Raw genomic sequence first — 24,788 nt, 5'->3', positions numbered from 1 at the left:
TGAAAAAACGATGGTTGTGTCTTGGGCTCTATGAGACACGCGCTGGGCCACAATTCTGGTAATCTCAAAGCGCCCCCATCCGAAGATCTGCCAGTGACATCACAGCTTCTCGATGAGAAGGCCGCAGACCCGCGTGAGAGCCCGCACTGTCACGGTGCCCGTCGCTCAATGACTTTGCATATCCCAAGGAGAATGACATCTTGCCCGGTCTCCTTTTCTTGGATCTCGTTCCCCCGCGACGAACTCACACTCGCGGTCTTTCACTCTCCTTTGTTTCTACTACACTCGTACATCATGGAAGGTACTACCTACAACATGTCATTCATTCATCTACCTTCCCGAGACACCTCACAAGGGAGTCCCGAATGCCCCGTTCTTGGCGCTACCTGCGATGATGAGGCTTTGTTCGGTTTCAGCTCAGACTGGGGCTTCGTTTCCGACGGCCCTGCGCTCATCGGAACCACTTATCGTCGTTCTACAAACATTGGTCAAAACGTTGTCGCTTCTTACAGTGGATTCAGTGAGTGGTCTTGATTGAGATAAGGAACCTTCGGGTGATATTGACGAGAATGAAGGTGGTTCTGGGCAGCTCTTGGTATTCGGCGCTCACGTTCAAGATAACAGCAGCAGAGGATCCTTCGTCTATGACATAGATGGACAATCAACGACAATCAACTCTGGCATACCATCAAGCGACGCAACGCCGTCCATGTCATGGGTTTTTTCGGCGGAACTCGAAGGCTCTTCTGCGCATACGATCGCCGTCACTGTGTTCGCCGGGACGTTATATCTGGACGGCATCGCTGTCGGAGGACAAGAAACAGCACCACCTCCGTCATCCGCCACAACGACGCCACTCACCAGCTCGCAAACACCACCGCTACCGCCCATCATTTCGTCTCTTACGACCTCTTCCTTCGTCACTGCGTCGCCAACCGTTTCAAGTACACACACGTCATCACCGTTTTTAGCTGCGGGAGGCAAGCCTACTCGTTCGGGTACGATATCTTTGAACATATCGTACCTTTGCGTCACTGAATAATAGCAGGTAGCCGCGGTACTGCTTCCGGGTCGGGCGATAACACTCCTTCGTCACAAGCCACGCCGCTGGCGTCCAATTCGGGAGATGATCCGCCCGATACAGTCGCTTTTTCGAGCTCGGAGAAGGGCTCGGAGACCCCGCCGGCTTCAACGCCCATTGTCAGCCCAGCGGGCTCCTTGGGAACACATACTGGAACATCGACACCAGTGATCGCAGGCATCGTCGTCGCGTGCCTGCTTTTCATCCTCGTGCTCCTCGGATGCGTCTTGTATCTGCGCCGGAAGCAAAGAAATCTCCGCAAGAGCATGCTCACAAGATTTGGTGCGTACATATACCCAACACCTCCCAAGCGAGATGCACAGCTGACCGTCGTGACGCCCTCCTTCGCTTCTCAGAGCCCCTCGCTCTCTTCTCAGACTCCCCAACGCCTTATCCCTCGCCCACCACCCACATAGTCGACCACAATACTCCCATCGAGAAGGTGGACGACTCCACAGCGTTCGGGTACGGAGACGAGAAGGAAGACACGAAGAAGCCGGGCGACCGGTTCTCGTACCCGAGTACGGTCACTACCCTGCCTCGATACCGGTTTTCCAGCGACGGAGACACATTTAACGCGCGAAATATGAACGACGCGTGAGTGTATGGCGACATGGATATCGGAGAGGAACTAGATACTCGCGAGGGTTCCCTCAGCGGACCAGACGTCTCATCGTCGGGACCCGTAGTGGTGTAACGAAGAAGCGGCTCTATTGGCTTAAGCATGTGATGGTGTACCCGATTTACAGTGAGATGGGCGTATATGAGATATTGCACCAGAAAAAACAGGAGAGCATGGAGGGAGACCGTATTGAGGAGAGAGAGACTAGTAGGACCACTGGTGGAGGTTGAGGGTCCGGAGGGCGGGCCGAGTGGCGGATTCCATGTGGCACGTGAACATGCTCTGGCCAGACTCTGAGCGGCGCTCCGCGCGACCGCAACGACCTGTCTTGCCCTGCCCTGCCCGCTCATCCCGATGTCCATCCCCAAAGCGCCCCGCTCTCGCCGCCGCCTTTCCCCCAGCTGCCTCCGGCTGGTCCTCACATGCACAATCACCCACGTTTTCCGCCACGCGCCTTCCTAGCCGCGATAACCGCCGCGCCTGCCAGGTGCAATTCGCCTCCATCCCTCCCTCGCCCTCGTCTGTCTTCCCGGTCCTCCGACACGCTAAAATCGACACGCACAAATCGCATTGCAATTCGAGGCGCGCATATAGGACGGTTTTAGGTCATCCTTAGGTTAGTTCCTCTGTCCTACCCGTATCGCTTGCCTTCTTATCTTGTTGCGCCGCGCTCTCCTCTAGCTGCCGACTTCATCAGGCTCTGCAATTGAGCGTACGAGATGCCCACACCTCACGTGAATGATCTCGGCGATATCTCCGTCATCCACGATGCCCAGCAGTTCTGGTCAGGCATGTCAATCTCCCTTGCTTCAACGATACGACTCCTTCTGACTTGTGTACTTGCAGAGCTCGAAGACATGCTTTGTATTCCAGAGAATCCTTTGCTCTCTCAGCTAGACGGAACATTGCGTCTGCTCATCACATTTTGTGCTGCGTACGACGGTCAGGTCATTCGCATATACTTACCAATGCCGTCGTTTCTAACATTCATACACCCTGCGTCGCATGCAGAGCAATATCTGCAATTTCCTTCGCAAATAGACCACGCCTGCAACCTGATCCTGTCCTCGGAGCTGTTTGTTTTCCACTCGGAGCGGATGTGTGAGCTTATGGTGGAGGACGCGCAGACGGTACGTTTTCCTTCTCTCATTCGCCCCACACCCCCCTCTTATCACTGCATCACCCATTCTTTCTGCTTTACGTCCCGTCAGAACACGGACCCGCATTACGAAATGATCCTGTATTGCGTCATCCTAGCCTTCGGTCGTCGGAGTGCTGCTTTGCATCGTTCCCAGAAACGTTGGCGCGCTCTGTTGCCCCTTCTCATGGACCATGTTCGTTCAGACGTTGACCCGGAGACCGACTGCTATAGTGCTTCAGAATCGAGTTTAGGTGCGACGCGTTCAACAGTCGTCCCCATCGAAGTGAAGCTCCGGTCGTTGTCGGTACGGCTACTCTACGAGGTGTGCCACGTCCAGCAGATGGCACAGCAAGATCTTCGTACGTTCTTTCCCTCTCCTCGCGCGCGCTGGTGAGCTCAGTCGATACGATAGGCATGTTCGATGATGCGTTTATCGACCATTTATTCGACTTGGTAGAGCAAACTCGAGCTGCGCACGATGACTCTTTCAACTATTCCGTCATCAGGCTCATAGTACGTGACGAGAGGTGCCGTCATAACTTGGTGCTGACGCGCGCTCAGGTGGCTTTAAACGAGCAATTCATGGTGGCATCTCTCCAGCCGCACTCTCCACAAACGCCTGCCCACGGATCCATGGAACAGCGCTCGAAGAGACCGGGGTCGACAAATCGCGTGCTATGCACTCTGATGTCTCGTCCCTCATCTAGTCCTACTTTTGGAGCGAACCTTGTCTTCATGCTCAATCGTGCCGATCGGACACCAGAGGACCTATGCATGCAACTGCTCGTGCTCAAGCTGTTGTACCTCCTTTTCACGACGAAGGGGATGGCGGAGTTCTTCTACACGAACGACCTGTGCGTGCTTGTCGACGTTTTCCTGCGGGAGATCGGAGACATCGACGAGGAGAACGAATCGGTGAGTTATCTGCGTACCCTTTTGCGTGAGATAGCGTTGAGATTTTGTCTCGGTCTTTGCAGTTACGACACTCGTACCTGCGGGTACTGCATCCATTGCTTACGAAGACCCAGCTCCGCAATATACCGTACAAGCGCCCACAGACCGTCCGTGTTCTCGAATGTCTTATCGAGAACGAATCCATCAGGGACGTCAACCCCACCACCAAGCGTCTCGTCTCGCGGTGCATGAGCGGAGGGTGGTGCGTCCAGCTCTGCAAGGACAGCCCTTCAACGTCGTCGGTGACAGACCCCCGCAAGTACACCATCCACGAAGAGGGATCTAAGCGTGACGACAGCCCAGGCCTGAATGCCGTCTTGGTCGCACCTCCGCCTAACTCCGCAGGAGCTATTGCTGGTGCCGCGAACCGTCAGCTTGGACGGATGAGCTCAATGCACGGGAATCTCTCCAAGGCGAGCAGAAGACCGGAGCATTTGCCTCTCCCGTCACCGTCGTCCTCAGCATCAGCGAAGCCCCGCCCCGCCTCCAGCCAATCTGCCCCATACGCTGCAAGCGGCCGAATGGCACCCCCATCCACATCCCACCACCTTCACTCCCGTGCGCGGAAGGGATCGGGCGCCGCGTCCACCGTTCCTCATCACCTCGCGAGCGGAGACAGCGCGTCGAGCCTCCCACACGTCGCCGCCACCACGTCGTCCTCGGTCTCAGGCACCCATCTGCCGCGCTTCCGCGCGCGCTCGTTGACCGTCGGGCCCACGACGCCCTCCTTTTCCGCGCTCTCGCTCGGGGACGGACACCCGCCGACGCCCCGCTCTGCCCCGCTCCCCGCCGAGGGGCCCGACGGCCTGCCCTGCCCGCCGTCGTTCTCCCGCCTGCACTCGTCTTCTTCGAGGTCGTCCCCGCGGCGCGCGCCCCCAGCCCCAGATATCCTCGTGCGCTCGCCGACGTCCCGCGCTGGCACGTCTCCGGCTCCCGGGATCGTGCCGCCGACGCCGCCCGTATCACCGCGGGGCTCGTTGGAGTCGACGGCGTCCGGGAAGCCGAGGCGCCCACCGCCGCTTCCGCCGAGAAAGACGCGTAGGAAACCGCCGCCCGCGCCGGTGCGTGTGCCGACCGTGGACGCGGTCGCGGGGAGCAACCGGCCAAACCTGGCGGCGGGGATGGTGGGGACGGCGTCGGCGTGTTGATTGGAAGGAGTACCGGACGGTGGGATGGTTGGACGGATGGAGGAGGGAAGTGCGTGCGCGCTCGTCGTCGACCGCGGACGTCGCTGGTCTGGTTGCTGTATTGGCATGCGATGTCGGCCCGCTCATCGTGCTGCCCTCCCCCACCTCACTCCGCTCATCCTTGCTGTATCGTCTTTCGGTGCTCGTTTCTGCCGTTGCTCTCCGCTTTTACTTTGAGTCTCGCCTCGGCGCTGGATATATATGTGTACTACTTACTACCCTAGCATCGTGCACCTCCGCGCCGTAACCACGCATTCTTCATCATGTAACGACCACATACATACTTCAGAGCATTCGGAGTCCTTGGCGGGCTGCGTCGATGCAAAGGCATTTCGAAGCGGACCTCGGTGGATTTGGGCCCGGAAGCTTCCGAGGAACGTTATGTCACGATGGTCGTGACACTGCGTTATTCTCGAAGTTCGAGCTGCGAAACTGGAGCCGCCCTGTGCAGACGACATGGAGGTAGAGTGAGAGGTGCCGGTGAGTACTTGAGTGTCCACGCCTCTTCTTCGTAAACTCGTATCTGACGATCGACGTCGAGCTCTCTGAAAAGCAGTCTCGCCTCCCTCTTGGCACATCGGCGGCATCCCTCGCCGACGTGGGACACACATGCCGCTTTCTTGTCATTGGTCAATCACAGATCCGCTTGCTTCCAAGTAGAAACTTGGTGAGCAAGACCTTGGCGGCGGTCTCGATGCACTTTCCATTAATTGCCGGCGATTCGCAAAGGCCCCCCTCAGGTGACCAATAATATCTCATCAGACGGTGCCGCGGCACGGTATCATAGGCATTTAAATGCTCCGCTGTGACCAGGAACCCGTCCTCAATTATACACAGGCAACGTGCCGTGCGCAGAGGACAAGAGCCCTTGGCGGGCCGGTGCAGCTACTATTTAAACCCGTCGGGATCCTCGCGAATTCCCCAGCTCCGTCGTTACCTTCGAGCCGCCCCTTTCCCTTCTCCTCGCTCTCCCTGACCTTTGTAGCTGGTAAGAACGCCCGTCCAGTCGCGCGAGGGAGCCTGGCTAACGTGCCCGTCCTCCTCCCATCGCAGCTGTGCGGCTTTCTACTCACCGACCAACTTATCCCACCTTTCTTCGACCCGTCGACCCACATCCGGACCTGCCCCCCACACCACCATGTTCTCCATCGGCCGTCTCCTCGTTCTCGCCCTCCTCGGCGTTTCTCTCTCGGTCAACGCCATCCCCGTCCCCAGAGCGTCCACGGACGTCAGCGTGGTGCGTTCGAGCTTTGATTTTCCCGGCAGCCGGAGGCGCTCACGCGATCAATGCAGCACGCGAAGCGGCAGGACGCTGTTGATGCGGTCCCCATCGACGGCACGTTCGAGGACGCCGACGGCACCGATGTCCAGGTACGCTCGCTTCGCGGTCTGATGTTCCACCGTGGCTGAAAAGTGCCTGCAGATCGTCAGCCCGGACGACCTTGAGGTACGCTCGCGTCGCATTTTGTGATGTCTCGCTGTGTCCTGAGAAGTTGCTTTAGAGCGTCGACGCGACAGAGGTCGAGGTACGCTCCCATCGCTGGGGGGACACACTCCCGAGTGCTGAGTAGCTCCTTCAGTTTGTCGACGAGGACGACGAGGACGAAGACGTTCAGGTACGCCCCCCTCACAGAGTGATGCCCCCCCATGTGCTGACAAGTTGCTTCAGTTCATCGACGCGGACGACCTTGTGGTACGCTCTCCGCACGATGTGTTGTCCCACTGTGCGCTGAGAAGTCGCTTTAGGCCGCGAAGCGGCAGGACGTCGTCGACGCGGTCCCCATCGACGGCACGTCTGAGGACGCCGATGGTACCGACGTCCAGGTGCGCTCTCCTCGCGGTGTGATGTTTTCCGGTGTGCTGAAACCGGCTGCAGATGATCAACCCGGACGACCTTGAGGTGCGCGCTCTCGCTCGCATTTTGTGATATCTCGCCACGTGCTGAGAAACTTCAGGTTGTCGACGCGGAGGAGGTTGAGGTACGCTCCGAAGCGTGATGTGTCCCTGAGAGTACTGAGTAGCTCCTTTATTCTGTCGACGAGGACGACGAGGACGATGAGGATGATGAGGACGACGAGGACGTTCAGGTACGCCGCCTCTGAGAGCGACGTCCCCCCATGTGCTGAGAAGTTGTTTCAGTTCATCGACCCGGAGGACCTTGTGGTGCGCTCTCCGCAACAGCGTAATGCCCCCCTGTGGATGAATACTGAGTAGTTTACCCAGGCCACCAAGAGGCAGGACGTTGTTGATGCGGTTCCCGTCGACGGTACGTTCGAGGACGCCGACGGCACCGACGTTCAGGTATGCTCCCCTCGCAGTGTGATGTCCCACTGTGTGCTGAAAGGTGCCTGCAGGTCATCAACCCGGACGACCTTGAGGTACGCTCTCTTCGCAGCATGACGTGTCCCCCCGTGTACTAAGAACTCGCTCCAGGTCGTCGACGCGGAGGAAGTTGAGGTACGCTCCCGTCACCGCGCAATGTGCCCCCCTGAGTACTGAGAAGCTTCTACAGTCTGTAGAAGGGGAGGACGACGACGTTCAGGTGCGCTTTCCTCACGACGTGATGTCCTCCTGCGTGCTGACGAGTTGCTTCAGTTCATCGACGCTGACGACCTTGAGGTACGCTCCCTCACGATGTGATGTCCCCCCCGTTTACTGAGGAGTTGCTTCAGGAGGTCGACGCGTAAGACGAGCGCGCCGAACTAGAGCCCCGCGCGGCCGTGAAGCTGCACTCATAGCTGACAAGAGAGCGGGAGTGTGCACGCCGCGCAGGGCAGGAGGAGTACGTCGAGTACAAGATTAGCGAACGATATCTTTGGAAAGACGAATAAAGGGCGTTCGGAGGTTATACTAAGGCGAGACTGGTGTGCCTACGACACGGGGATGGCCGAAAGAGTCGGGCTCGGGCACTGCCAGGATCGAGAGCGAGGGGACGGCCTCATCAGCAAAGGGCGTATCTTCTTGCCACGCATCGGGGCGTCTGACCGCGCTTGGCGCTTCCTGATAAGGACTTGCCGTCTTTTGTCTGCTGGACGGCTGATGGTAATACATGACAATCAATTATCTGCTCTACTATTGCTTGCAGATCATGGCATATGGGAGATGGACCAACGTCTGCAAGACGAGGGTTTGACATGTATGGTAACGTATGGTGGGGTGGGAATACTGGTAGGCACATTATATATATTGCACATCCCTGAGGCACGGTGTTGTACATTCCGTGCACATCCTCGACACGGGGCTCGAGCATGCGCACAGGCGGGCGTGGGGGCGATAGGCGAGTGCGCGGCGCGGGGTGGAGACCCAGACGTCGACGAAGGCGAGGTTCGGGTGGGGCGGGAGGTGGTCCGCGTCCGAGAGTCGAGACGTCGTTCTCGCGGCCCTCGAAAACGAGGTGGCGGACACGGGGGAGGCGGAGCCGGACGCGCCGTCCTCGTGCTCGTCGTCGCGGGGGCCCATCTCCGTGTGGTCGCGGAACTCGAGGTAGGTGAGCGCGGCACGGTGCGCGCGGAGCACGCCCGGCTGGACGCGCATGACGAGCAGGAGGACGAGCGCGGCGAGGCGCGGGAGCGCCCAGCGGTCGAAGCGCGGCGGGGGCGGGGGCGGGGCGTGCCGTCGGTGTGCGCGGAGGCGGCGGTCGAGTCGGGGCGGGGGCGGTCGGAAACGGAGAATAGTCCGAGTCCAAGACTTACCATGATCTGATTGCACTCATGATAGATGGAAGTGGGGGCCATTGCGCGCGATCAGCGCCCGCGCAGACAATAGGGCAAACAAGACGCTTCGGCGCGAGCTGCGCGTCTACTGAACGTCTCCCGCAACCGCCATCGTCGCTCCCGATGCCACTCGCCTCACAGTCAGGTATATGAAGAGCACATACCTGGTGCGATATCTCCCTCTCCCTCTCCTCCTCTCATCTGATCATGGTCAAGTTCCCCAGCCTCTCACAGACTGCACGTGTATGCAACGCCTGGGGCGAGTCGGACACGGCGACCGGGTTCCACCACACCCGGTCCCCGGGTGGCAGGTGGTTCAGAGAATGGGATCAGGCGCACATCGGTACGTAGCCCATTCATTCAAATGTGTCTAGCTGAGGTCCAATCGTGCGATCAGGCTGCCCTTGGTGCCTCCGGTCGGACTCACGGCAAGCACCCTGCTCCGGTCGAGCCTCTCGAAGGAGAGCCACATCCCGCCCCTGCCGCTCAGCCAATGCACCAGGTCCTCGTGCCGATGGTCCTCGTCGCCCCCTCGTCGTGCATTCTCTGAATGTAGAACAGCGAGAGTTTGAGTGAGGTCGACCCGACCAAGCCACGAGCTCGTAAAGGGCTCCTCAACGGCGCCCGCCCGCCTGCCCCGGGCCAGTTGATACTCAAGGTAAGCGTCGGTTTTTTACCATACATCTTAATTGACAGTTGCATATTGTTAGCAGGCTTACAAGGCCTTGTACGGCAACCCGGCGGCTGCGATCTGCGGCGATGCGGGTGGGTTACTCACTCGGAACTTGGAAGCAGCCGGGCCAGAAGTCCGTTGCGGAGGGGACGGCCATGGACGCCAACAGCTTCAGGCTGTACTCCGTCGTCGCTACTGCTGCTTTGGTGAGCTCCTCGGTCACGTCTTCGGGCGTCTTCTGACGTATTTTGCAGGTTCGCTTCCGATGCAGACTGTCCCCCGACCACAGGCGATCAGATGCTCGAAGAGAGTGACAGCAAAGAGGAGACCTGGGACACCGAGGAGCCTGTCGGCGACGCGTCAGGCGACGATTGACAGGTATGTATGGTATGCACTTGTCTACGGCAGCACTCGCTCACCGTCTCATTTTACAGATGTAATCATGTATGTTCAAAGTGCGGAAAGCTCGTGATTCACTTTCGTTCTTGTGTCTCCACATCTCCAGTAGTCTCGTATTATATTTTCCATGATCCGATAGGTTCTTCTGAATGATTAATGCGTGTTTTAATCGACCACTATCCAACCAGCGGCAACCTGTGTGCTACAAAATGCGGTCTTACATCCCAACATATGACAAGGGTCTAAAATCATTGTGTCAGATTACCATGTCGCCCCTTGTGTATGGTCGGACAACTACAATGCGTGCAGCCAGGTATTGCCATTGTCTCCCTCGTGTATTGCCATCGGCCCCCTCATGTATTACATTGTGCGGCGGGAGAAGACAATTGTCCGACCAACCGGCGTCTAGAAGGCGGTAGATTGCCATGCCAGACGACCGATGGCCGTCTACGGCTACCACCCTGTCATACGTGATCTGTCTTGCGATTACTTACCATGCAATACGGCCGTTGATCACGCACTGCGATGCATTATCTTCGAATCCCCCGTTTTGCTGATGCTCCGTTCCCTTGCACAACGCCTCGAGGTCTTGCTGCAACGGCGCGGGCTTGGGCACGGGGATGACCTCGATCGGAGCAGGGAGCGGACGTGGTTGCCGCCGAGCACGGTCGCCTTCATCGCGGCTTCGACTGGGCGGGTGACCATCAGCCTCCTGCTCAGTGCTGTTCATGACGAACTGCCACTCGCACGCGGAGCGCAGACCACTGCAAACATTAAGGCGTGAGCGCGGGGATTACGAGAGTAGAAATACACGGCGAGCTCGAAGTAAGCGCAGCTCACTGCAGAGCTCAAGCGCTCCGACCTGGGGGCGGCGAGAGGATCGAGTCGATAGTGCCGAGGTGACGTAGAGGGCGTCTAGCGGGCTGGGCGCCCGTTTCGGGAGGGGCGCCAAGACTTTCCCAGACGCGCGCCAAAGTCCAGATCGAACACCTCCGCATCGCACGCCTTCGACCTCGGCGTCGCAACCACGCACGCTTCATCATGCAATTGCCGCGATGTGTGTATGGAACACGCGTTTTGGTGACTTGAAGCGAACCTCGATGGGTTTGCGGGGTTTGGGAACTTTTGAGTCAGGCCATGTCACGATGGCTACGCACCGCGGCATCCGTCGCTCTCATCCTGGACGGGAAGTTCGAATTCGACAGGGACAGACGGCATGGGGCCCGAATGAGGTGAGTGTGGACGCCTGTCTTTCGTGAGCTTGTGTCTGACGTTGGTGTTTTTGAACACCACCGTCGGCTCCGACCTCATACATGGCACGCCGACAGCGATGTGCGACATACGCTGCAACGCCGATCACCGGTAGGCTTGCTTCCAAGCAAGACCGTGGCGACAGGTCTCGACGCGCATTCTCTGGAGCTCGCGCTGAGGCTGCTCCGCCCTTCCACGTCTCTTCGGGCACCGCCATCAACACCCCTCACGTGCATGTTCAACGCTGTCCCCCTAGCAGCCGACCGAAGTCTTCATCAAATATTTGGTGCCGGGGCCCGGAGCACGGTACCATAGGTACGCAGGGGTATGTTGTGACCTGATGCGGTACAGACCCGACGCGGATCGTTCCACGAAGCCCTCCTCAAATCCAATACACTTTGACGTATCTGCAGTGCACTGATCATGACAACACGTCCGCCGTCAGCTGCCATCCGTCGAGCACACAAGCGCTTGGAGCGGAGGATCGTCTCGGGCAGCTATATAAACCCGTCGGGGTCGGCACGAATCCCCAGCTCTTTTGTTTCCTTCGAGCCACCCAGTGCCTTTACCTTCTCCTCGCTCTCCCTGACTTTTACAGCTGGTAAGAACGCCCCGTTCGGTCGCGCGAGGGAAAGCGGCTAACGTCCTCGTCCTCCTGTCATTGCAGCTGTGCGGCTTTCTACTTACGAACTCATCGCCTTCCTTCAACCCGTCCAACCATATTTTTTCTCCCCCACGACCCACCCAGCACACCATCATGCCCTCCATCACCCGCCTCCTCGTTCTCGCCGTCCTCGGTGTCTCCCTCTCGGTCAACGCCATTCCCGTTCCGGAAGCGTCCGCGGACGTCCGCGAGGTGCGTTCGATCTGCTCGGACCCGTTTCCCAAATCCTTACGCGATCGATCTAGCTCCACCGGAAGGACGCTCAGGACGTCGGCGCGGGCACGTTCGCGGACGCCAACCTTGAGGTACGCTGTCCTCATAGTGCGATGCCACGCCCCAACGTACTGAGGAGCTGCTTCAGGACAGCGGCGCCGTCCTAGAGCGCCGCGCGGCGAAGTGCGTGCCGAACAAGTTCAAGAACAAGCGCAGCGCGCGCGAGGTGCCGTTCGAGGAGCTCGCGCACCTCTTCCGGCGCGACGCGCCGGAGTTCATCGGCTGGCACGGCACGAACAGCGTACGTCCGCACCGTCGCGCGTTTTGTGCACCCGGACTGCGCTGACCGAGACCCCGCGACCCCGCGTGCGCGCAGGACACGGCCGCGTTCTGGAAGCAGCAGGGCCAGCTCGCGAAGCCGACGAAGGCGACCGGCTTCTTCGACTTCTTCGACTTTGACTCGAACCAGGCCGCGGGCAGCAGCGGCGCGGACGCGGAGAACGGGCCCGGGGTGTACGTCACCGACGACAAGGACATGTGAGTGCTCGAGTCCCGACCCGCTCTCGCCCGCACGGCAGGAACCTGGAACGCTGACGCCGCGGCACGGACAGCGCGATCGCGTTCGCGAACAACAACGCGAAGGTGAACAAGGGCACGACCGCGGTGCTCTGCGCAATCTTCGCCAAGAGCTCCGCGAACTGGCGGACGGCGGTCCGCAAGGCGTTCCTGCCCGAGGCGCTCGTCGGCGACTCCGCGACGGCGTCCGTCAAGGCCGCGAAGGAGACCTCGCGCACGCTCTACCTCAAGTCGGTCGTGCCCGGGGTGAGCGCGGCGAACGTCGTCCGCTTCTCGCTCCTCAACCGCTCCAGTGCGTCTTCTCTCTCTCTCTCTCTCTTTCTCTCTCTATCTCTCTCTCACACCGCTGACGCGCGCCATGATCCACAGCGAAGACCGGCCAGCTCGTGCTCCCCGCGGGCGTCACGAGCCTGTTCACGGCGCAGTGCGTGGCCACGAACGCGGCGCTCCCCGCGGGCACGAGCGACTTCCCGGCGTTCAGCTACAACGGCGCGGCGCTCCGGAGCACGTGGGACATCGCCGCGGAGCAGACGTGCTCGGCCTGAGGCCGGCGTCGTCCGTCCGAGTGCGGTACATCATACGATACGTAGTAGCTCTTAATGGGAGATGCGTTGAGATCGAGATGCTTGCTGTGGTGGCCGCCGCGTGCGTGCTCCGTTCGCCCCCTTTGCGCCTCGTGTGGAATTCGAAGCGAGACGCCGCGCTTTGGCTTCTCTGGGCAACGGACGGATGCGCGGGAGATGGCGGTGGACAGGGAGAAACACGTGGCGCGGTACAGTGGCGAGCACAGTGAACGGAAAAGGTCGGACGTTGGAACAACAGGCGGCCAGAACAGTTTCAATCGCTCATGTCGCACGACGGAGGTTTGCGAGAGGTGTCTGAGAAACCCGATGACGTCATAAACTGAGTACACGCTCTTTGCATCGACTTTGACCGAGTAGCACAAAGACGCAGTATCTACCGGCGCCACCCCGGTACAGGCCGGAGATCGCACAGGCAACGCGTTCTCCTGCTGGGGAAGCAACCTTAAACTCAGTGAATCAATCATGTATTGAGTTGCGGAACCAATGACCTCCGTTCCCCACAAGATCTTCCGGTCTTGGAAGACAGTGCCGACGTTCACCTCGTTCTAACACGCCGCTGCACATCGAGCATAGCCTGTTTAGAAAGCAAGAACCGTCAGCGTTGAGCACAAACCAAAACCGCGACGGAGTTACGGGAGCGATCGCGCACCGGCCACGCTTCCAGGCTTCCTAGACAGCTGGTGTGCGACAATCGCCCGGAATGGACGGCGCAGCACACGCACATCCCTGCCTCACGCCCCAGCCTCTCCGACACCTGCACGCTCCAGCACCCCGGAGCATTCACGTCGCCCACTGCGAGCGTGCTTTCCCTGCAAGTGCGCACTGCCGCGCCTCTTCTCCAAAACATCCGAGGGTTTCGTACTGTCAGTCATAAACGGCCCTCGACTGACTCCCAACACGACCCTCCCATTGCGCAGACTTACCATGAGTGGTGTTTCGCTCCCCAAGGCGTACTTCATCGCCATGTTCTGTGAGGCGATCTTGCACGGTGCGTGCTCCCGATGCTTCACGATTGCGACCCACGGCAACGCTGCGCTGTTCCTTCGCCTAGGGATGTACACCGTGCTTGCCGGCGGGGCCCTCTACCTCCTGCTGTAAGTCACCGTTCACACCGCGACCCGCGACGAACATCACGCTGACGAGCCCGTTAGCCGCAAATCACGCAAGCAGAGGATGGCGCGGACGAACCTGGTCATGACCGCGCTGACCGTGCTCATGTACTGCATGTCCACCGTCCACGTCGCGATGGCCCTCCGCGTCGACCTCATGGCGTTCTTCGACCAGCACGCGATCGAAGGCGGCCTCTCCATCCTCGAAGAGCAGGGGGACCCGCTCATCTGGGGCCAGATCTGCTTGGAGCTCATCAACGTCCGTCCAGTGGTGTCGCGCTCGAGCTCGCGCACTTGCTGACCACGCGTTCTGCAGTGCTTGTTGGGGGACTCGATCGTGTGCTGGAGGACGTGGGTGCTTTGGGGCGGGGACTGGCGCATCCTCGTCTTCCCGGTTGCGTGCATCACTGGTGGTGTCGGTGAGCCCCACGGTCGCGCCTACGACGACGACGACGTACTTACACACATCTTGGGCTGAAGCGTCGGGGATCGGGATGACCGTCGCACTGTCGCGCTCACCGGCGGGCGGCGGGCTCTTCGTCGGCAGCATCACCACTTGGTTCGCGTTCTTCGGCGCACTCTCCTTCGTCGCCAACATGTACTCGGTGGTGATGATCTCCTGGAAAGCTTGGTGAGCGAGTCGGACTCGACACCCGTAGGTTCAACGCTCACCTTTGACCGTCGGTCCGAAGGAAGAACCTGCGCGTGATGAAGAACATGAACGCCAGCGTGACGGGGGGCGGGAAGTACTACAGCGCGCTCCTGCTCATCATCGAGTCCGGCGCGACCTACTGCATCGCCGTGGTGCGCTCCCTCTTCGGGACCTGCGCCCGCACCACCACTGACCCGCGCGCCAGGTCGTCACCATCGTGCTCTTCCTCGGGAACAACAACGGGGTCTACGTCATCGCAGACATGCTCAACCACCTCACGGTACGCCCCCGCGCCCCGTCCTCGTCCGCGCGTCCGCACCGCTGAACCTCCCCACAGGGAATATACCCGACGATCATCATCGTCCTCGTCTGTCTCAAGATCACGTTCCACGACGACATGACGCGCGCGGAGATGCAGTCGAGGGCGCGCGCGGACGCGTGGGCGGACCCGCGGCGCGCCGAGCTGGACGCGGCGCTCAGCTGGCGCGTCGCGGGCAACAGTCGCGACGAGAACGGGACGGACACGTTCGCGAGCGAGCGGACGGCGGGCTCGCTGAAGCCAAAACTTGCGGCGAAGACGGACGAGGGGATGCGAGGGGATGCGATGCGGTACGAGGGAGGGGACACGGAGAAAGGGGGCGACGTACTGGAGATGCGGGAGGCCGCCCACGCGCGGAGGTCGCACGGACCCGCAGAGGATATGGTGTGACATTTCAACGACGGACATATTGGATCCTCTGCATATACAACATGGATCGAAAGGGAGACATACTGGTTCCGCGGTCCATGTGTCCTTGCTACCCGCGTAGCCGTCCCAGCGGAACGCGACCAGCGCATTCCCCCGCACCTCTGTGTCCAGAACAGAGCTCGCACCCCTGCATATACGCATGAAAGAGGGGCGGGGAGCGGGCTTACTCTACGAGCATGCGAGAGTATCTGTTCTAGATGCAGCTTGACGGAGGAAGCCTGGAGCCATTGGTGAGAGCATATCGGTGTGGAGAAGCCCCTACAGCGTGCACCAACGGTGAGCACACAGCACGTAGAATTGGAGTAACATGGTGGGAGGAGGCAGAGAGGCGAATGGCGCCCGGGCGAGGCGCGTGTCCAGAGCGACTTCTTCTGCTCAACTTTCCCATCCATGCACACCGCCAGGCTGACCGAAACACCGCTCCGCAGGAATTCCACATCCGAGCGTGGACGATGCCTGTTTAGGACCGGAGCCGCCCCCGAGGCTACGGGAACGACCATCACTGCCACACGCGTTTGATTTTCGGTCTTTCACCATGGCTGCCAAAGTTCTCATCCGACAGAGGTACTCACAACTCCTGTTTCGAACAGCGATCCACTCACACGTATTCGGTGACCACCTTGACCACCCCTGCAACATATAGCACGGCTTTATAGGCTGAAACAGAGAATCTTCCTTCCATAAGGCGGCCATTGCATTTTCAACAACAGCCTCTGATCAATCACTATGTGGACTGCTTCGTCTTCCGAGGTCGGAGGCCGAGTCTGTTTCACCACCCAGCGACAGTTTGTTTCGATAGCGTTTCAGTCTTGACTGACTCTCAGAAGTTACCCACCCACACTACAACCTCCGAGCTTCTGTACACGCCCATGACGCTCACCACACGGCGTAACGACGGCCCAGTCCCTCTTGGCACCAGCGGAGCATCGCCCACAAGCATGGCATCCACCACTCTGCCCAACCACGCCATGATTGCCTGGAACGGGAGTCTCCCAGGTCCGTGACCGCAGGGATCGCCGTCGACTGCGCGCTGGTCGTCGCCCTCGTCACTTCCGCCCCCCGGTATCTCGACCGCAGGCGCCGCGCGACAAGCTCGATCCCGGAGGACGACGCTGGGAGCCCCGGTTCGGTGGACGCCGAATCCTCTTACGCCGCTAGCGCGGCGACCCCGCCTCGTCTGTCACAGGCACGGAGGACCCCTCGCGCTCTCTTCTTCGCTTACTCGCCCGCTCCGCTGATGGGATGCGGGCGGTGGAAGACACGCGTGACGAGGATTGGGGACGCCGTAGACGAGAAGGATCTGGAGAAGACGCACGGGAGCGGCGCTGCCGCCGAAACCCACCCTGGACGACGTGGCAGTAGAAGAGAAGTGGGGACACGACAGCCCGGGGGAAAAGAGCGGAATGTGTGGTGTAGGACTCCCAGTCTTCGAACGTTGGTTCAGGTTCTTGAAGCGATCTTCCAAGCCCGGAACCGAGTACAGCGAACCACACGGAGAGACGAAGTTGTACAACATCGATCCATTGCGCGGGCGAATACACGGTAATAGTGCTACGAGCGGGTCCGTGGTCGATCCATGCATACTACACAACTAGTGATCCAAGAAGCTACTACGATGCCCATCGGAGGACCCCAATATAATACCTATCACCGGAGAGCGAACGTGTCGCCCTTAGAAGGGCACGTGAGAGAGCGTGAGTCGAGTACACCATTAGCGAACCGTAGCGTAAAGAGTAAGCCAAGATTATAAGGAAAGACCGAGTGTGCGGATTATGCCTCCGCGCCCAAGACACGACTGCAGGTGTCTGGTGCAGGACAGCGGCGCGGGGCGCGCTTACGACGGAGGGACGGGCGAGATGGAGGTCTGGGGCCCAGGCAGGACGGAGAGGATGGGGAAGGGCTTGCGCTTGCAGGACGCCTCGATGTCCTTGTTCGTCTTCCCCGCCGGGATGTGCGCCTTCTGCGACGCGGCGGCCTTCGGGACGGGGATGACCTCGGAGCAGTCGGTGAGCGAGCGGAGGTTGTTCCCGAGCGTCGTCATCTTCTTCATCGCGGCCTCGAAGCGGGCGACCATCAGCTTCTGGTTCGTGGCGAACGACTGCCACTCGCACGCCGTGCGCGGGTCGCTGGGCGGGCATCAGGCGGGTGAGCGCGCGGAGTGCGGGAGCAGAAGCTGGGAGACGCACCGAGCGAGCTCGAAGTCGGACTTGAGGCGGAGCTCACCGGGGTAGGGCGAGAGGACCTCGCCCGTGCCGAGCGTGGTGACTCCGGGCGCGGCGGGCATGATGTCGCCCTTGAGGAGGGTCTCGACGAAGAACTGCGCGTCGAACTCGGACGGGGTCGAGTCGAAGGGGCTGCCGTGGATCGAGGGCTGGACGTGGTCCTGCGCCGCGACGGAGTGCGACGCGAGGAGGTCGACGACCTCGTTCGGGCTGAAGCCCGCGGCGCCCATCCGCTTCAGGATCTTGTCGGTCGAGTCCTCGGGGAGCGGGATGAGGCCGTCGGGCGCCGCGGTGGAGTAGTTGGAGCGGCCGGCGAGGAACTGGAGGCGGGGGCCGCCGCCGCAGTTGGAGACGCCGACGGCGCCGGCGAACTGGATGAAGTCGCCGAAGGAGACGTTGTGCTTGAGGGCGAAGGGGCGCTGCTCGTTGGCGATCTCGTCGAGACCGATGGACGCATCGAAGCCGGCCTCAATGTCGGTGAAGGCCATGATCGAGCCATCTGCGGAAGCATCAGTATGTGCGAGTAATGCTGCTAAGGGATGCGTACCGCATCCACCGCCGTTCTTGCCGATCGGGAAGGTGATGCAGTCGTGGAAGGTCAACTAGATCGAGGATCAGCGCGTGGAATCTGAGACTAAGCGGGGCGACCTACGCGGAGAGACTCGTGAGTCTCCTCACCGCACTCGCCGCCGTCGAAGAGGTTCTCCTGGATGTCGTCGAGGACGTCGAACCAGACGCAGCACTAGATCGAATGTCAGCAGACGCTTCTCGCAGTGCTCGAGTCGCCTCACCTTGTCACTGGAAGCGGTACGGCCCTTGCTGCACTTCGCCTTCTTGGCAGGCGTCGCCGAGGCGAGGAGCGCAAGAGACACGAGGGACACAATAGTCTTGGAGAACATTGTTAACGATTAGTGTCGAAGGTGAAGCTGAAAGTGCTGTAGGTCGGAAGTCCGGGAAGGGGAGACTGGAGCTTGAAGGCGAAGAGGAAAGAGCAGTGAGCTGAGGAACCTCGGCCTGAGCTCTCTCCTCTTTATACCTTCTGCGCTCCCGCACGAGACGTCGGTGCCGTCCCCGCGCGTGTCACTCCTGCCCCTTGGCCGAGCGCAGGTCATCCAATAACGCGCTGGTAGATTGCGGGCGCACCGCATCCCACCTTCACGGCGCGACGCCTCGACGGACGGCTCGCATCGCTGCCACCCCTCCCGCTGCCAAGACGGACGGTTTCGCGGCGGGGACACAGGAACGCGCGCAGGCGGCAGGCGGGCCCGAGTCACGGCATCGCAGCATGCGCGCATTCACGCATTTGTGCCGTCGCGACGCGGGTGGGAGAGCGTCCCGCGCTGGAACGCGGGCGGGCGCGCCCGGCCGCTGCGTGCGCCTGCATCGATCGCAGCATCAGCGCTCCACGGTCTGCGATGCGTTCGTGGTCGCCGACACGCACCGCGACGCGTTTGTGCAGTGCGCGCATCCGGGCGCGACGCGGGCGTCCAAAGATGCCGCGGTGCGCTATGGACGGCGGCGGCGTCGGGGACTTGGAGGTGTACCTGGAATGCCTTGAGTCACCGGCGTGCGAGTGCGCGGGGCCGCTGGCTGACAGGGCAAGGCTCCCGGCAGGTGTGCGAGGTGGACGCGTGTTCGGCGCATCCGTCTGCGGAGACCGATTGCGGAGCGCCAGGGTGTCGCGGAGGAGGGTTTCGACGTGAAAGGCACGGGAGGGGAGGTCCGACGGGGCGGGGAGGACCCACTCCGAAAATGCGGGGCGACGTGTGGACAGGCGATGGGCAATGAATGGATGTGTTTGTTTGAGATGAGAGCAGTGAGCGTGTGAGGTGGACGTGGGAGTCCGCCGACTGCGCTCGGGAGGCGGCTTTGTGAAATCATCACTGGGAACCAGTCGGGGCCACGTCAGAACGTGCGCAGGCCGCACGGCAGTCTCAAAGAAGGAGGAAGCCAGTGAGAGCACCCACCGTCCATGAGCACGTCGCAGGTGGAGTTGCCTGCACCGAAGGCAGAGGTGCAGACGAGATGGTTCCCATCGTTTCCGTGGTGAAAGACACGGCCAAGAGCGTGCAAGCAGTGCAGTGCCCGCGTCATCTGTCCCAAAACGGCAGCGTGCATTGCAGCCGCAGAATAGACGCTCGAACCGGCGTTGGCTGCAAAGCATCGGAATACAACCTCAGGTCTGAAGAAACACACCTATGTACTCTCACGGATTTTATGCAATTTCGCGGATCGCATATAAAGCGATGTTCCAAACCTTTCCATGCCTGTGTTGTCGATCGTAGGACAGCGAAGTAGTAGCGCGTCTCTCTCCACCCTTGATTGTGTAGGCCGCGGAACACCGCCAACAACAGTCATATGCCACATGGTCTATGTGGTGCCTCTCACAACGTCCGCCACAAATTCGCGGACCTGACCCAAACGTCGCTTCCTATTGCCCACACCCACGTCAGGCATTCCACCCTCCCAGAGCTCCTGAAGTCGCCGCGACAGGCCAGGCGCCGCACCGCCAACGAAGGCCGTGGCGTGGCGGAATCTGTGGGAAGTCCAGCTGCGTCAATCACGGCCACGCTCACACAAACTCTCGAAGACGCCCCCGACCGGGACGAAGCTCCCTCGGCTTGAAGCGGGCTCGACAGGCCGACGGCGGAAGGTACCTAGCGTGAGATTGTCTCCCTTCTGACTTTCGGGCGCGTTCCTCGGACGGCGCGCCCACGCAGCGCAGAAGCGCGGCGACCAGCCGTCCTCGGGAGCGACCATCGCGAGAGAGATGGAGATGCACAGAACGCGGCGGGTCAGGCATGGCTAGCGCGATTCTCCTGCCAGGTTCGCGCGCCCCACGACGGACACTGTCGCCCGCGCTGGGCAGCAACGCGAGAGCTCCAAACCCAGACGGGACGAAAGCACAGCGGCGGCGAACCCGAGGGTCCGCCCGCCGTTTCCGCGCGACTCGGGCACGCACGCACGCACGCCAGAACGCCACGCGTAGGGTGGACGCGCCGGGGCTGGTGGCTGGAGGAATTGGGTGCGCGGGAACAGGCACAGTGCTGCTACCAGCCCGGGGGACCCGAAGAGGGATAGCCGGGGCTTCGGGTCTGCACTGCATATGCGGTCGAGCACCCACAGCCCGGGCGGGGCGCGACGTCGGATCCTCGCAGCCCTGCAGCTAACCGAGCGTGCGGGGTCGGGGGTGCTTTCGCAGCGGGCCGCCCGGGGGGCGCGGGTCCGGGACGTGGGTGCTGTCGATGAGGACGAGGGGCGTGCTCTCACGAAGAGCGCGACGAGGGATATTCGGAATGCGGCGACAGGATCCTGTTCGTAGACCCGGCCAGAGGACGTTCTCCGTCCAGAGCGAGCCGTTTCGCCGTGGCGTGTGTCGGGCGGCGTGGCGTTATTGCAGGCAGATTGAGGGAGCAACGCACTTGCCTACCACGACGGACGCAACATGTCTTCATGTCCCCAGTCTACACATCTAGATGATAGGCAGACTCCAGAGACAGCGGGCGTACGGTGCTGCATGATCATCGTAGAGCGGGCACAATGCGCAGACTACTGCCTCGGGGCTCGTCGGGCCGCTCCATCGCCAGTTCCCGACAGGTTCCGATTGCCAGCCGACGACCAGCACACAAAGAAAACGAGCAACGCGCGCGGCATAGCCGCGGGGGCAAGAAACCAGTATCATTCGCTTTTCCGACCTCCTCCTTTTCCTCTGAAGCCATCCACATCCACTCGCGCGGGGCGATCCACATACCTATAATACACGAACGGGTCATTATGTGAGTAACGTGAGGGGCGCGTGGCAGCACGCGTCCGCGGGACGTAGACTGGGGGGCGGCGGAGTAGAGACGGTGGGCGGGGATGAAGGCTCGTCGTGAATGCACTGACGGACGGACAGGCGGGGCAGGGAGTGAGAGACAGGGGGGTGGGAGCGCGGATGAGCGCGGACGCGGGGCATGGGGTGATGTCGAGTATGGTATGGTATGTGCGGCGCAAAGGGAACCGGGGATTATGTGCGAAGCGAGATGCGAAGGCAATGCGAAAGCGATGGACAAGAGCACGGAAACAGACCGAGGCCGGGACTGGGAGAACGATGGGTGAGATGGGATGAGATGATGCAGCGAAGACGGGAATTGGAATGCGAATGGACGACGACGGGAAGAGAATGCGCGATGCTTAATACCGGGGAATAGGATAGCCGAGTCGTGACCTGGATCCTGGATCGTAGACGAGGTCGTGAGTGGGGGTAGACGCGTCTCTGGTGGACGCACACGCGGATGCTAGGTGGATGGGAGCAAGAGGAACGACAGCCAAAGGGGGCGGCGACGCGCCGACGTCGGTCCCGGATCTAATGCACGCGCGCGGGCGTGCATAGAGAACACGACGCCGAGGCACGAGCGACACGGAGGGGAGACGGACGGCATGGAAGAGGGAACACATGGCCGCCGCGGGCTGTGAAACATACCGCGCCGCTCGCTGCTGATCCTACGCAACGGCGGAGATGACGCGGGCAGCGCGCGACTCCCATGATCCATCCATTGAATCACCGGCACGACACCGACACCGCGCCGTCCTGCCCGCCCCACGTCCGCGGCGGCGGCGGGAGGTCCATGCCCAACGTGAACTCCGCCCCACTCACGCCGCCGCCGCTCTCGTCGAGCATGACGGGAACGTGGACCGGCAGCTGCTTGAGCGGCTGGCATAGCAGCGCGTTCGGCGAGAGCGTCGGCCGCGGCTGCTGCAGCGGCGTCGCGCCCGGGCGCTCGACGCGCATGCTCTGCGTGCGGGAGCGGACCATCGGGTGGTGCAGGTGCGGAGACGGCGGCGGCGCGAAGGCGTCCGTCGGCGATGAGGGGACGGGAAGCGCCGCGGGCTCGGCGCGGCGCGGGAACGCGTGCACGCTCAGGCCGCTCTCGAGGTCGAAGTCCTCGACGTGCCGCCACTCCTCGTCGTCGTACTCGTCCAGGCCGGACCCGTAGCCTGCCCCGAGCCCGTGCCGGTCCTCCTCGTCGCTGTCGCCCTCCTCTTCCTCGCTAACGGGGAACAGCTGCGCGTCCAGGTCCTTCGTCACTGCGCGGACGCCCACGCTCACCCCAAACTCCGCAAAGACCTCGGGGGCGACCGCGAGTGATGGCCGCAGTGCCGTCGTCGGACTGCGGACCATCAGAGGGGGCGATGGCAGCGCCTCCCAGCGCGCGAGCGTCTCCGCGGTCACGGGCTCGCAGCGCGCGAGCGGCGAGGGGCGGAAGACGGTAGCGAGCCCGACGAGGTTCATGCGCGCGCCGCCCACGTAGTCGCGCGCGGACCACGCGCGCCGGCGGCTCTTGACCTCGAGGATCGTCAGGTTCGAGTCGTACGCGGGCCCGGTCGCGATCTGGTGCGGGGTGGAGGCCATCTTGTGGAGCACGGCCTGGAGGTGCGCGCGGAGGGTGCGGAGGGTGTGGTACGTGTTCATGTCGAAGTCGAACTCCGGCGAGGGCGGTGAGGGGCTCCGCGGCACCTGCGAGGACGAAGGCGCCTTCATGTCAAGCGCGGCGAGGCAAGGGACGCTCGTGCGTGGGGACGCCAGCGCGGGCGTCCAGGGCGAGCGTGCGGGAGAGTCGATCGGGGTGTGAACCGAGGAACCGTCCGTCTCCGTGCTGAGGCTTGTCGCGCTGACCGTCGCGAGGTCGTCGTCGTCGTCTTCCGGGAAGCGCGAGACCGTGGTCGACGTCGAGCACGTCTGGCGCAGCGCGCGTGACGTGTGGTTGAGCGCGAGCTCAGCCCCGTGCGCGTTTGCCTCCGAGAGCATCTCCCGCAGGCGCTCCTCCGTTTTCCGCAACACACTCCGGCACGCCCACGCGGGGTACAACCCCGGCGGGAATCCGTACATTTGCGCGAGGCCTCCAGGTGAGCATTGGGTGCCCAAGAATGATGGCGAGCCCGTTGTCGAGAACACCGGGAGGACGTAGCGGCGCATGATGTCGACCAGCTGAGACCTCGCCTGTGTGCGAAGAAGCTCGTACGGCGCCCGGACCCTACCATGCCTGGGGGGCGCGATGGGTGCACGAGGGCGGACCTCGAGAGGGAAAGCGGGGCTCTGGGCGCAGGCTGGGCTGTTGAGCACGGTGGGAGACGCCGGCGGGGAAGCCGTGAAGTGGGAGAGGCTGCGGGAGTGCGAGGAGGACGGAATCTTGATAGGCGGGAGCGTGGCCGCGCGGTTCGGGGACTCGGAGAGCGCGCCCTTGACGGCGGCGAAGAGGGACGAGAGGAGGGACCGCTGCCGCTTATGCGCCTTGTTCGACAACGTCGACGTCGGGGACACGGGGGCCGACTGAACCCCAGAACCGCTCGCGCGCCCAGAGCTCGCGACGGACGCGTTCACCTGGGCCATCTTCTCCTGGCAGCTGAGGTCCGCCGACTTGGCTACGGTGTCGACGACGGCGTCAAGTGCAGCGAGGCACGTCCCGGGACCACGTTCCGAGGGGAGGGGCCAGGACACGGTGTGGCCGTCCACGAAGGTGCAGGAGATGAGGAGCTCGACTGCGTCGAAGACGACTTCGCTCAGCAGCCCCGTGTGCCAGACGGCCTTGTCGAGCGCGTGGACGTCGCGGGGGAGGTCGACCATGAACCCTTCGTCCTGGAGCATCTCGATTGTGTCCTTCTGCATGTGCCATGACTGCGGGATCGCAGGGATCTGGAAGCGCTGGGGTGGCTGCCTTCCATCCGAGGAAACGGGGCTGATGGGTGGAGGGTTTGTGGGGTCGGGGAGGTTGAGGTTGTAGAGGATGTTAGGGTGGGGGTATGCCGGCGTTAACCGGATGATCATGACGCGATATTAGGGAGAAGTGGTATTGTAGGACCGTGGTGGGGGTGGGCGGACGAGGGTATATTCTGTTCGCGTGCTCAATGGCCGCAGGAAAAGAGGAAGGAGAGTACGCACTTGGTATCAACCGGGACTCCAGAAAATCTAAGGAAAACTGACGACACCCTACTGGAAGCTCTGTCCACGGGTGACGGGGA

The 24,788-nt window shown here is 61.5% G+C and overlaps 9 protein-coding genes across 9 annotated transcripts; 6 read left to right on the top strand and 3 right to left on the bottom strand.

The window, feature by feature from the left end:
• Window positions 1-709: 709 nt before the first annotated feature.
• BXZ73DRAFT_76972 (uncharacterized protein) lies at window positions 710-1,682 on the top strand (the record flags this gene model as incomplete). Its single annotated transcript, XM_048022552.1, has 3 exons — window positions 710-998; window positions 1,049-1,363; window positions 1,459-1,682. 3 exons carry the CDS (start codon window positions 710-712, stop codon window positions 1,680-1,682), a joined length of 828 nt encoding a protein of 275 aa, XP_047878600.1.
• A 740-nt stretch (window positions 1,683-2,422) lies between these two features.
• Window positions 2,423-4,946, top strand: BXZ73DRAFT_45715 (uncharacterized protein; the record flags this gene model as incomplete). The annotated part of the gene is made up of 6 exons (XM_048019557.1): window positions 2,423-2,645; window positions 2,715-2,833; window positions 2,915-3,203; window positions 3,257-3,357; window positions 3,406-3,759; window positions 3,822-4,946. The coding sequence occupies 6 exons, from the start codon at window positions 2,423-2,425 to the stop codon at window positions 4,944-4,946; spliced, it is 2,211 nt and encodes a 736-aa protein (XP_047878599.1).
• Window positions 4,947-6,123: 1,177 nt separating this feature from the next.
• Window positions 6,124-7,672, top strand: BXZ73DRAFT_76970 (uncharacterized protein; the record flags this gene model as incomplete). Its single annotated transcript, XM_048022551.1, has 17 exons — window positions 6,124-6,222; window positions 6,252-6,356; window positions 6,409-6,432; window positions 6,488-6,511; window positions 6,566-6,601; window positions 6,655-6,678; window positions 6,732-6,809; window positions 6,862-6,885; window positions 6,941-6,964; window positions 7,028-7,072; window positions 7,125-7,148; window positions 7,209-7,286; window positions 7,340-7,363; window positions 7,419-7,442; window positions 7,498-7,527; window positions 7,581-7,604; window positions 7,658-7,672. 17 exons carry the CDS (start codon window positions 6,124-6,126, stop codon window positions 7,670-7,672), a joined length of 702 nt encoding a protein of 233 aa, XP_047878598.1.
• Window positions 7,673-8,162: 490 nt separating this feature from the next.
• Window positions 8,163-8,519, bottom strand: BXZ73DRAFT_100673 (uncharacterized protein; the record flags this gene model as incomplete). Its single annotated transcript, XM_048014644.1, has 2 exons — window positions 8,163-8,181; window positions 8,242-8,519. The coding sequence occupies 2 exons, from the start codon at window positions 8,517-8,519 to the stop codon at window positions 8,163-8,165; spliced, it is 297 nt and encodes a 98-aa protein (XP_047878597.1).
• Window positions 8,520-8,905: 386 nt separating this feature from the next.
• Window positions 8,906-9,746, top strand: BXZ73DRAFT_76969 (uncharacterized protein; the record flags this gene model as incomplete). Its single annotated transcript, XM_048022550.1, has 6 exons — window positions 8,906-9,041; window positions 9,073-9,215; window positions 9,255-9,356; window positions 9,412-9,463; window positions 9,547-9,577; window positions 9,626-9,746. The coding sequence occupies 6 exons, from the start codon at window positions 8,906-8,908 to the stop codon at window positions 9,744-9,746; spliced, it is 585 nt and encodes a 194-aa protein (XP_047878596.1).
• Window positions 9,747-12,139: 2,393 nt separating this feature from the next.
• Window positions 12,140-13,019, top strand: BXZ73DRAFT_45745 (uncharacterized protein; the record flags this gene model as incomplete). Its single annotated transcript, XM_048019562.1, has 4 exons — window positions 12,140-12,199; window positions 12,275-12,435; window positions 12,510-12,766; window positions 12,844-13,019. Coding segments are annotated over 4 exons (654 nt in total), but the record flags the coding sequence as incomplete, so codon positions are not given.
• A 963-nt stretch (window positions 13,020-13,982) lies between these two features.
• Window positions 13,983-15,528, top strand: BXZ73DRAFT_100671 (uncharacterized protein; the record flags this gene model as incomplete). The annotated part of the gene is made up of 8 exons (XM_048014643.1): window positions 13,983-14,046; window positions 14,110-14,152; window positions 14,210-14,426; window positions 14,484-14,586; window positions 14,648-14,798; window positions 14,860-14,971; window positions 15,025-15,099; window positions 15,157-15,528. 8 exons carry the CDS (start codon window positions 13,983-13,985, stop codon window positions 15,526-15,528), a joined length of 1,137 nt encoding a protein of 378 aa, XP_047878594.1.
• Window positions 15,529-17,401: 1,873 nt separating this feature from the next.
• BXZ73DRAFT_76966 (heme peroxidase) lies at window positions 17,402-18,688 on the bottom strand (the record flags this gene model as incomplete). The annotated part of the gene is made up of 5 exons (XM_048022549.1): window positions 17,402-17,693; window positions 17,754-18,288; window positions 18,337-18,391; window positions 18,442-18,531; window positions 18,581-18,688. The coding sequence occupies 5 exons, from the start codon at window positions 18,686-18,688 to the stop codon at window positions 17,402-17,404; spliced, it is 1,080 nt and encodes a 359-aa protein (XP_047878593.1).
• A 3,641-nt stretch (window positions 18,689-22,329) lies between these two features.
• Window positions 22,330-24,594, bottom strand: BXZ73DRAFT_45778 (uncharacterized protein; the record flags this gene model as incomplete). Its single annotated transcript, XM_048019568.1, has 2 exons — window positions 22,330-24,444; window positions 24,502-24,594. The coding sequence occupies 2 exons, from the start codon at window positions 24,592-24,594 to the stop codon at window positions 22,330-22,332; spliced, it is 2,208 nt and encodes a 735-aa protein (XP_047878592.1).
• Between the last annotated feature and the right edge of the window lie 194 nt (window positions 24,595-24,788).

This window comes from Epithele typhae, assembly GCF_022376455.1.
Source record: "Epithele typhae strain CBS 203.58 chromosome Unknown BXZ73scaffold_19, whole genome shotgun sequence".
In the NCBI taxonomy this organism is placed as follows: Eukaryota; Fungi; Basidiomycota; class Agaricomycetes; order Polyporales; family Epitheliaceae; genus Epithele; species Epithele typhae.
The sequence above is the reverse complement of the archived record's forward strand: the minus strand, read 5'-3'. Positions and strand labels throughout refer to the sequence as shown.